At 36.7% G+C, this 11700-nt stretch overlaps 2 protein-coding genes across 2 annotated transcripts; one reads left to right on the top strand and one right to left on the bottom strand.

Annotated features, from left to right (window-relative positions):
- Positions 1-37: 37 nt before the first annotated feature.
- Positions 38-2326, bottom strand: LOC143468411 (dihydrolipoyllysine-residue succinyltransferase component of 2-oxoglutarate dehydrogenase complex, mitochondrial-like). Its single transcript, XM_076965606.1, has 2 exons — positions 1402-2326; positions 38-1197 (listed from the first exon to the last, which is right to left on the bottom strand). The coding sequence occupies exons 1-2, from the start codon at positions 2278-2280 to the stop codon at positions 715-717; spliced, it is 1362 nt and encodes a 453-aa protein (XP_076821721.1). The 5' UTR covers positions 2281-2326; the 3' UTR covers positions 38-714.
- Positions 2327-5280: 2954 nt separating this feature from the next.
- Positions 5281-11423, top strand: LOC143468410 (TM2 domain-containing protein 1-like). Its single transcript, XM_076965605.1, has 5 exons — positions 5281-5484; positions 10470-10557; positions 10854-10954; positions 11105-11204; positions 11284-11423. Exons 1-5 carry the CDS (start codon positions 5324-5326, stop codon positions 11389-11391), a joined length of 558 nt encoding a protein of 185 aa, XP_076821720.1. The 5' UTR covers positions 5281-5323; the 3' UTR covers positions 11392-11423.
- The last annotated feature ends 277 nt before the right edge of the window (positions 11424-11700 follow it).

Genomic DNA, 11700 nt, shown 5'->3' with positions numbered 1-11700 from the left:
GTAGGTATGCTGAAGACAGAATGCATTAGACAAGGCATTTGCTTTAGGTTTCCATTTATTCCACAAGCCATTACGGTGTACATATCTTATAAGGCAGCAAATAAATGGTATACCACAAGCCGTTACAAGCAAGAGATTAGAACGATGCATATAAATTTATAAATAATACACATGCAACAAAACTTACAACCAATGGCGTAGTTTTCACCAGAATTACCCTACAGCTCCAGTGGAGTATTGTTCTACAAAAGGCCTTAAATCAAAAGCAAGCAAAACAGCAAAAATTTACTAGAGAGACTCGCTTTGTGTATTTTACCATATGTCGCCTTGTGTTTTTTGAGCATTTTTCAACATTTTCCGATTTACTAACACTACCAATGCCACTTTGGTAAGTTGAAAAATGAGTGTACAGTAAGTACACGGCCAGTTTACTAGTTTACAGTTATAGTTTAGTTTACATGTTAAAGAGGGATACTATTCTCAATTTCTAAAAAACCATGAAGTTTTATCAGACAAATACACGCTATGACCATGCATCAGATCAGATAGATGAACAGTTCAAGCTAACTTCTTTCAGAAGTCGATGATATTCCCAAAACTCATTTAAGCATTGCCTTTATTTTAGTTTAGGAAATTTCAATACAAAATCGATATATTTATTGTACTAATTGTTTTGCAAAGAATACCCAATCATTGACTATAAAAAATCACAAGTTACATTCCAAGAAGAAGGACAGCTGGATCTTCTACGGCTTCCTTAATCTTCTTGAGGAAAGTTACTGCCTCTCGACCATCAACCAACCTATGATCATACGTCAACGCAATATACATCATGGGTCTTATCTTGACTTCGCCCTTGACAGCAACCGGGCGGTCAAAGATTCCATGCATGCCGAGAATAGCAGACTGTGGTGGGTTGATGATAGGCGTACCCATTAGGGAACCAAACACTCCACCATTACTGATTGTGAACGTGCCACCATCCATGTCTTCAACTGTTAGTTCGTTGTTTCTTGCTTTAGTTGCAAGGTTGGTCATTTCTTGCTCAATATCCAAGTAATTCATATTCTCACAATTCCTGATCACAGGCACAACCAGACCTTTTGATGTTGAAACAGCCACACTGACATCAACGTAATCTCTATAAACAATTTCCTTTTTCTCATCGTCAATGACAGCATTTACCGCAGGCTGATCCTACATACAAAGACATCAATCATACAACAAAAAAATTCTGTATCAAATATCCTTGATTTTACATGTATTTTCTTGCAGGTAGATATGTTGTATTATTACAGTACAAGTCGCCATTAATAACCAGCAAAAAGTTATCATGTATGACTAATCTGAACAATATTTAGTAATTATGATGAACAAATTATTTCCTGTTAAAACACTTACTTGTAACGCATACGCTGATGCCTTAATGAAAGCTGACATGAAGCTAAGTTTTACACCGTGTTTTTTCAAGAAGGCTTCTTTGTACTTGTTTCTCAACTCCATTATGTTCAGCATATCAACCTCATTAAAGGTTGTCAGCATAGCAGCAGTATTCTGTGAATCCTTTAGACGTTGGGCAATCCTCAATCGCATTCTATTCATCTTAACTCGATGTTCTGATCTTGTGCCAGGAGTGACAGCATTTGGGGTGCTTGGTACTGGTGAAATTTTTATATCAGAAACCTTGGTAGTAGCAATAGGTTGGGTTGCTATTGGTGTAGGTGGTGGTGGTGTATCAGGGATAGGTGTTGGCTTGGCTTCCACAACAGGAGTTGGTTCCGGAGCTGGAGGAAGGGCTGCTTTCTCTTCTGCAGGAGCATCTGTTTTGGCAGACACTAATCCATCTGTTTGGATCTTAAATAATGCAGTGCCTGGTGTCACAGTTGTACCATCATCCACCAACAAGGATTCAATTACACCAGCTGATGGAGCTGGTATGGGGATGGAGGTTTTATCAGTTTCGATTTCTGCAACAGTTTCATCTTCTTCAACACTGTCTCCAACTGCCTTCTCCCACCTCACGTCACCTTCAGAGATTGACTCAGCAAAAGCAGGACAATTTACTGTAACAGAATCCCATGTACAAGCAGACAAATGAAACCACTTCTTGATAGAAAAATTGCTGGTATTTCTGCTTTTGAATACAGGTGTGGTGCAAGACGTGGTGGTACGAGAATAATTTACCTTAGGGATGTGTGTCCTTATTGAGGCAGCAACACATGGAGAGAGAGTGCGTACATTCTTAAGAACATAACTACCACGTCGTATAATAGCAGCCATAGCTGTGCACCTATCAACCAAAAACCTGCAATACAAGTACCAGACAGTTATTAAATTTAAAAGTGCATGTTAATTATCCCAACATGCAAATGATATATATATATATGGTATAATAATTTTTATCCACGAACCATAGTGGAAAGTGTGGCACCTGCAAGCACGAGATTCATCAACGTGCACGCCAATATTTTTTTATCTTCACTCCTAATTATAATAAACAAACAAAGAAGCTGGTGGTTTGAATGCCAATTCATAATAAATTAATAAAGAATTGAAACTTCAGTGCGTGCCATCACTCCAAAATGTGTGACTCTGCATGCACAATTTGTCATATAAAACAGCCATAGCCTACTTTCCACTCTGACTGAGGAAAGTTTGCACAACTTATGCAAACAAAGTACGTTATATTTGAATCAAGTGTTAAATTAAGTATTGCTGGATTTCCCAGAATTTTATGAATAATTTTCCATACATCTTTCTTCCTCATGCAATGCTGATACTAGTCTAGATATTTTTAAGAGTTCCCTTGGTATTACACTAATGTTAAATTTTCATATTGCCATTTAGCTATATATATATATATACAATTATATATATATATATATATATATATACATGCTACATCTTCAATTGATAATTTTAATTATATGCACATCATAATCAGGCTTAAATAAAATACTGTAATATTTACGATTAAATCAGTTAAAAAGAGTAAGCACGCAACACATTATGTCTATGGGCAATAGAGTAGACTTTTCCGAGTTATGGTAGGACTCTATTTTCTGGGTGTTAAGACTTTTTCGATAGCCTGCTCTTGACATGTCTAAGCAGAGTTTTAACTGTATCATCATTTTTTCTGATTCAAACACTTGAGTCAAATAGATTGATTACAATCAAGTCAACCTTAAATGTAGCTCAAGTTGAGTCAATACTGTTTATATAATTTGAAAAGTTTACTAGTTTCAACTTGGTCACAACCAACTGTTTTATTCATTTTTAATCAATATTTAAAACCAATACTTATGCTATGACCCAAACTTTTCCCTACATCTGTGTCTAAGTTTGCTGCAAATGCGATATAGGCCAGGTAGTATTAACTTAACAAGTGCCACTAACTCCAAAGTGATGACATTATGGTATTGTAAACTAAAAGCAACACCAAAGTACATACTGCTGAACTATGTCTATCCAAACGCAGCCGAAAGTAACGTACGTAATCTGAGCTAAACAAAATATTTAAACCTGAATGTTGAATTGATAGCTGGTTAGGACATCAATGATGTCATTTCCATACGCAATCTGTCGTCACATTTCCTGAGTGTCGGAATAAAGCACATAGGTCTATAGGTAAATAGTTTGTTTCCAAGATACCGTTAGCACGGTACGAATGACAACATTGACCCATTCTCTGACTAGCATTATTAGGCCTATATACCATGCCGATACAAACTACATATACAAGGCCAAAAATACTAATTTATCCATATGACGGTTCCCGTTGGTTCCACACGTAACCATCGCAGCGAATAGTTATAAGCAACCTGTACTAAAATTGTCTCAAAGTTTGCCCTGTCTGCTAGGGCCATAAAAATACAAACATACGCCAGAAGGCAGTAGACTTCTGCCCTTCAAAATACTGAAATTACGAATTAAGCAGCATCAATGGAGAAAGTAAGCTAGTTAAGGCATCATACTCGAAGTTTGCTGCGTTCTATCCCCTTAAAGTGAAATTCTTGCTCATTTCGTCTTAGCTTCATTTTGCACCTTTAGACTTCGTGTCTGCGTTGTCGTATCCGGGGTAATGCAATTTCTGCAATTGAACGAGTGACTGAATCTAAGCGAGATCCAAAGCTTACATTGGTTTTATGAGATGTCTGTGTTATTTTTATTAAGAGAATGAATGAAGTTTTTAGATCCGGTCCGAAACTGAATTTGCAGGCGGGTTGGCAACCAAAAGAACGGTTGCTATACCGGTAAGAATAACATGATGGTATTTAAAAACAGCAGCTTGCTGTACAACAATAACACCCATTCTTCTGATTACAACGTTGCCTTTCCAAATCACTCATTGGCAACCACGTGACTTCACCAATTCCAGGGTGCTACTCAAAAACAACAGGTTGCAATTGTTGACGTCACGAGAAAACTTTAGCATGTGCTCAGTTAAAACTACTATTGAGAATTTGTGTGGAAAACTGTCAAATTATCTCAGCCGAGTTACGCAGTTTAGTCTACTATGGCAGGCACTCATACAGTAAAAGCAAATAATACAGTGCTTAATGCTTATACACAAAGGCTTATTTAGTTAAGGAAATGTACATGCCCGAACTAACGTGTATACACTTAGTGCTTTAACTGGATTTTTAATCTGCACCCTGTTTTGTTTCATATTGCCACAATTTTACGGGAAAAAATCTTACGTTCGAAACTATTGGGTCTACTATACAAGTGCACAACCACAGGATGCCTTTTGTTACTTTTGTATACTAGACCCCAGTTACTGGAATTGTGACGTTATCTGGTTGTGCATTTGTATGCTAAACCCCTATTTTTGCAGTTTCATGTTAACGTAACTTAAATGTTAGGCTATAATATAGTAACCTAAACCTAATCTAAATCTTCCTATAAGCCTACTAATCCAAATTTAACTTCAATTAAACTTTAATAGTTTAAATCGACATTTTGCATACTATTCCTTCTCACCTAACCGCCTGTCTTTAACAACGGGCTGCGTGACTTACTTAAGTCATTTAGTTTGTTTTATGCTTCTTAACCTTTTTGCACTTGCGTTCATGCATCCCCCATATGAGATATCTTACTCAGAAATAGCGGACTTGACTTTATCAGACTTGAGCTTGACTTTGAAATACTTTAGTTTTGTATAAAGCACATGTAATCTAAGTTTAGTGTATGCGTCACCTTCTGTCCACAAGGCAAGGAAAAATGTTTGGCAGTTAAAGCATATTATGCCTATATAATATTTGTTGCACTGGTAACATTTTTTATGTTCATATTAAGTTGGGACTGGTAGGCCTATTTTAAAATGTATATGTTATTAGCTTTTTGTTTATCACTATGCTGTTTACCTTACATTACTGCAAACGCAACAGAGGAACCTGACCAAAGCATACCATGCAGTCAGTTACAAGTGGGACAATATCGATGTGATGAACCAACAATTGATCCTAACACTCAGGAGATAGAGTTTGTATTTTCGTCACAAAATTTTAACAACTGTTTTAACATCAGTGATAACAATTATAGCATAACTTTGCTATAATATCAAGTCAATGTAAAGTTTAAACTTAGAGTGTATAGGTTTGATTATATCAATGGTTTTTCTTTTTCGGGGCCCCCTTTTTGTAATACAGTACAACCCCAGTAAGTTGACCATCCTTGAAGCTGAGCTTGTTAAATTGTCATGTTACTAAGCTGGCCACGTTACCGTAGTAAATATTACAACAAGGCATGACCTCACACTATGGATGTATAATTGTATATATACAAAACCTTAATAAAGTGTTTGCAATCGTGGTTCTTGTAAGTTGAATATGTATTGCCTATTCAATGCGTATTGGAGCTGTAACACAACACACTAGATAAACGCAGTGTGTGATTAATTACTTGCTACTATTAACTAAACAAGTTCAAAATGTTGTCATGCATTTGCTGTAATTAAAAAAACATGGCAGTTAAATATTTTGGTACAGTACTTCTTGATTATTTTCTCTATTTACCTTGAATAGCACTTTATATGGGTTGTGAGCAGAGATGGGCAGTACCCCGGTACTATATCACCGACTTACTGTACCGCAGTACTTTTTCAGTACCGATACTTTTGGAAAAAATACTGAATCCTTTTTTTCAAGAAATTTTTGTCTGTCCTGGTACTCCATACGTTTAAAGGGATTCTTTCAAAATTTTAAGAAGTATGTTTTCAAAGGTTAACCTTAATGCCAACTTTTACCGTTCGCTGTGCTTTTTTAATCCATAAAAATCTATAAAAGCTACAAAAAGTGAGGCCACATATATTTTCACCTAGAGCAGTGTTTCCCAAACTTTTTTCCGATAATGCCCCCCTGGACAACTTACTGACTATCAAACGCCCATTCAACGAAAAAGTAACAACGAATTTACTATTCATTCGAGAAGCGAGGAAAAAAGCAAATGCTCGCTTGCAAAACTAGCACTAAAATTAGTCTGAAATTTTTACAATTACAGTACTCGACGTACGATGGATCAATTTTGACAACTAAAACATTTCTGACACGGTAGGACATTCCTCTTTCGAACCGTGTAATCGCTTTTCTTTTAACTACATCGATAAGCAAATAAATTGAACGTTTACAAGCCTAGCTCCTGCCATCAAAACTAGATAGCAGGCATTATTACATCATTCACCATTGAAGTCAAACAAAGCCTTTGTTACATCATACATTTGTTGCATTTGAATTCACACACAGGGTGGACTCACCACCTTCACTTAAAGACGATATGTGTACAAATGTGTAACATATAAATTAACATGAATTACAACTGCTAATTAATGTTTGTTTAATTCTAATCTCTAGTGTGAAGGATGAGCTTGGTGCAATTTCATAAGCTTCTTGATATCCGGTTCCATTTTAGTTAGAAACAGTCGTAAATATCCCCATCTCACTATGTCCAGGCGGTTTCTTTTATTGTCCAGAAGCATGGTGACGGCACTGAACGCAGGCTCTGCTAAGTATGAGCTGGGAAATGCAATGAAAAAAAATTTTACCCGATCCCACACGTGAAGATGTTTCACTTTAATTTCGCGTTGCAGCCAAAGTGATTGATACGAGATACGGAATTTTGGTTTGAGTTCAAAATCATTTTGCAAGGTTATAAGTTCCTTTGCAAGAATCCCTTGCTCGGAAATATCAATGAATGGGTCGATTATCCAGTCAGGAATCTCCAATTGTATTACATCCTGAAACCGAACTTCCATATCTTCATGCGATTCCTGAATACCCTTGCTGTATGTCTCAACATCAACATTAGAAATACCTTTGTCGCTGATAGCAAGTTGTTGCAAGCTGGAAAACTTGAAGAATTCGCGTCAAGCTAAATTTCGCCCACACAATGCAAGCTTATTTTTGAATCCACATAGTGCTGATTTTACCTTGATTAGATTTATCTCGTTGCCCTGAAAGGATAGGTTCAATTCGTTAAATTTGGAAAATATATCTGACAAGTATGCGATATCATTTTTTATAGCAATAATTTCTTTGGCAAGGCCAGGGTCACAGTTTTCTAAGAATTCCACAACAGTATCTATCAGTGTGTAAAATCGAGCAAGGCAGTTTCTCTTAGAGAGCTGTCTTACTTCCGTGTGTAGAAGTAAGCGCTCAAAGGCCTCGTCGTTCTCTTTACACAATTGCTTAAACAAGCGTGTGTTAAGCGCATGAGCTTTAATCTTATTTACTGCCTTGATGACAGTCTTCAATGACAGGTTAAGACAGTGGTTCTCAAACTGGGGTCCGCGGTCCTCTTGGGGTCCGTGAGACAATTTTCTGGGACAACCAAGCACCTTCCAAAAAAACGGCACTACTTGCCATCAAGCCAAAAGCTCGAAACCGGTTGAATGTGATTCGCGATATTAGGGTTGCGTTGTCCAAAACGGAACCAAATATAGCCGAACTGGTTGCAAAGAAGCAGGTACACCCGTCACATTGATACCATAAAAACCAACATGTTGTTTTGTGTTTATTTGTGTTGATTTTTTAAGGGACCGTGAGGCATTTCAAAAATTGCTAGGAGACCGTTGCGTACTTTCTTTTAAAAAAGTTTGAGAACCACTGGGTGAAGACGACCAATGATATTCTTGGCCACCAAATGCTGCCAATGAATCACACAGAGAATTGTAAGCACGTTTGGATTCGCTGCTTTTAGGAATGCCATGAAGCGATTGCCAACTCTTCATGTAAAACTCCATCATTCACAAAACAAACATACCCAAGTAATAGAGAATCATTTCCTGGCAAAGTTGACTCATCCAGTTGTAAACTGAATTCTATATTCCTGATGAAGCTGCATAAGCTATCTTCTATATCGGTGGCCATCTCATCCACCCATCTCTGTACAGTATTGTTACTCAGAGGAATAGATTTAATAACTGTAGAAGAGGCCTTGTGATGCAAAACGTTGTCCAAAACTTCCTTCACTGATAGCAAGATCAAATCTTCCTTCACTGATGGCAAGATCAAATCTTCGCCGATCGTATGCGGCTTGCCTTTTCTTGCAAGCATCAAAGACAAATTGTAAGACGCACGTAATCCATCATTACTTGTATGGGAAAGGTTTGAAAACATCGTGAAATTGTCCCAGAGCATTTGAAAAAATGTTGCACTCTTGCCTACTTTATCTGGGTGAACTTTCGTTAAATGCTCGGAAAGTCTGGACGGCTTCATCGCTTCATTACAAAACACTTTAGAGCACAGCAAACACATCGGCTGTGATTCGGAATTTGGGGCTGGAATAAATCCATACTGGAGATAACTTGAACTGTATTGCCTGCATTTTCGATTGGCTGAACTCCTTATTAGGTACCTTACCTAGGTACCGGCTCACTAACTAAAATCTAAGAATATTGCTATTCACAATCACAGTAACTTCCTCGTGGCTTAAATACCCTTTCGCATATGCAACATGTGAGAAAAAACGCAAGATTATTATGACACAATACTGTTGAATTAGTCTATTGACGTAACAATAAGAATAATGAGACTAATAAATGTATTTTATTTTAAGATCAACCGAAATTCCTCAGACTATGCAACCGAATACAGGAAAGTAAAATAAGTAAATCGAAGCATAAAACTATTATACAAACAGCGCAAATGTTTACTTTGGCACTGTTTTTGTTACTGCCCAATTTATTATCAGCGCCCCCCAATCGCCCATTTAGTAGCCAGCGCCCCCTTGAGAGGCTCCAACGCCCCCAAGGGGGCGCTGGCGCCCACTCTGGGAACCACTGACCTAGAGTAACCTGTAATTGGCCCCGAATTGGGACAAAAATTGCACTTGGAACAGCGTCCTTTACATAAAAACTACCGAGTATCGAAAAAGCTCCGAACTACTTTTTTGAAACAGTACAGAATACTGATATTTGTATTTTCGCCAAGTACCGGCACTATTTTCCAAATACCAACTGCCCACCTCTCGTTATGAGTACGTACAGTGGAACATGCATGTGCAAATTGAATAATTTTGTATAGCAGGAGCAGCATATCAAAAAATTGTTGACTGCTGTTTTGGTAAACATCAACATACATTTTATCCACTAAGTATCAACAATTTGTGTTAATAGATTTTTGGACTTGTTTAAAGTCTTTGTTGACCATCTGCATGTATGTTTCGCGAATACGGCACTGGGCCCCGCTAGCTACTGTAAGCAACTTGACTTTTTTAACCAATCACCAAATAATTTCTAGCATAAAAAGATATGAAGTTATCGATCATTTTTTGTCAAATTCTTAGCAACATTCGTTGTTTGCCAATGTAACTTTTTTGTCTAATTAAGCTCGCTTGTTATAAAGAACTTCACATGATTAATTGCAACTTAAAGTGGTAAATGTTAAAAGGTATCAGGGTAGAGCATTATGCTGATTCAGTGTTATTGCAAAGATTTCGTGATAGATGTGACTTGAGATTATCTTTGCTGGTTTGCTGATGATCATCTTTGTAGTTACTGACCCTTAAAATCTGATTGTGCATTGCTACCTTATCAGCTGACATTCATCACTCGATTGGGCACTGTTGCATGCAAAATGAATATTTTATTGAATTTTAAAATTAAATTATATATTCTATATTCAGTTATTATGCATAAGGTAACATCAAAAATGTTTTATCATAATTGTGAACAGAATAAAAACCTTGAAATTGTATGTAAACATAAGTGACTGGTAGGTTTTTGATAGAATACTTTTAATACACTCACCCCCCAGTTTAAGAACCTTTGCTGCATATATAATCATATGTTGCATTGTCAATTACAACCTGCACTTTAATTTATTATAAACGGTTAGTTTTTACAAGCTATCAAGATAGGCTTGGTAATGTCCTTACTTTAACAACCTGTATTATAGCAGTGTTACTTTTTTCTGTTATGCAATTGTGCTTCATAATATTTACTTCATTACACTTGGTTATTTTCATTTCAGGGGCTGTACCAAAGAAGGTTTAGCAAAAGTACCATGCCGGCCACTCAATAAAATAAAATGCTCAGATGAACTTTACAATGGTACAAAGGCAAGACCACGTTGTCATATACTAGAAAACTGTACAGTAATATTACCAGAGACATTAAAACATAAAATTTACATTTATAAGCTTGCTAAGTTGCTAGTACTGTACTACTGTAGTAGTTCAGCATTTCTAACAAAATAATAACTACTAGTTAAAAATAGATAATGCTTTCTAACGAAGTGACATGAAACATATGCATGGTCATTTAAAGAGAAACCATCTGTTAATATATTTCTCAGGCATTATGAAGAGCCCAGTATATAAACACAAATTTAGGAATTGTTTGTTGTTACATACAGATTGGATTTGTAAAAGAAATACCTTGTCGCTACACGAACGGATACTCGTATGTTGTTGCTGTTGCCCTTTCTTTGTTTCTAGGCTGGCTTGGAATTGACAGGTTAGTACAGTAGTACTTCTGTCTTCTGGAAAATTTGCAAACAGTATAAAAATGCGTGCTTTGCTAAGTTATTGAAAACTATACTTTCTATATATTTTTTTGATTGTGTGTATTTATGAAAAAACAATTTCATGTCGCATAACTGTCCAGATTTTATCTTGGATATCCTGCGATTGGATTGGTCAAGCTGTTCACATTTGGGGTGTGTGGTTTTGGGGCATTGGCAGATTTTTTGCTGATATGTCTGCAGGTGCAGTTGATAATCTCAATACATTATATGCACCGGTTTATTTGCTTATTTATTTATTTATAAAATTTTGCTTGCACAGATACTTTTGCCAGCTGATGGCTCAAACTACGTCATTGATCGATATGGACCCAGGTTGATTCACGTGTTCCTCACAAACGACACATACTATGTACCACCATCAGAATGAAGATTGTCTTTATCCTGCTACAAGTAATGGATCAAGTGGTTGAATGGAAACAAGATTGCAGTGAACTGTGGTTGGTTGATGTGAGCCTTTTCCTCACCATGGTGCTTGTAAATCAGACCAGAAATTGACCACAAAGACATTAAAAAAGTGAGAATGTATTGGTTAAATGCTGGTCACTTGCACGATTATTCTCAATTCATGAATATTAATGAACAAACGCAATATAATTAATGAAGATCTGCGAGTGGAATAAACTTTTCATTAAGTGCATTAAACATCGTTAAAATTGGCTGCGGTTGCCTGAAGACA

This window comes from Clavelina lepadiformis, chromosome 8 (assembly GCF_947623445.1).
Source record: "Clavelina lepadiformis chromosome 8, kaClaLepa1.1, whole genome shotgun sequence".
Classification (NCBI taxonomy): Eukaryota; Metazoa; Chordata; class Ascidiacea; order Aplousobranchia; family Clavelinidae; genus Clavelina; species Clavelina lepadiformis.
The sequence above is the reverse complement of the archived record's forward strand: the minus strand, read 5'-3'. Positions and strand labels throughout refer to the sequence as shown.

Excerpts from the sequence above, each read along its gene's own strand:
- LOC143468411 (XM_076965606.1), bottom strand. The coding sequence starts at position 2,280 with ATGGCTGCTATTATACGACGTGGTAGTTATGTTCTTAAGAATGTACGC. Across the intron at positions 1,198-1,401 it reads CATCAGCGTATGCGTTACAA|GATCAGCCTGCGGTAAATGC; the intron begins GTAAGTGTTTTA and ends CTTTGTATGTAG.
- LOC143468410 (XM_076965605.1), top strand. The coding sequence starts at position 5,324 with ATGTATATGTTATTAGCTTTTTGTTTATCACTATGCTGTTTACCTTAC. Across the intron at positions 10,558-10,853 it reads AACTTTACAATGGTACAAAG|ATTGGATTTGTAAAAGAAAT; the intron begins GCAAGACCACGT and ends TGTTACATACAG. Across the intron at positions 11,205-11,283 it reads TTTTGCTGATATGTCTGCAG|ATACTTTTGCCAGCTGATGG; the intron begins GTGCAGTTGATA and ends TTGCTTGCACAG.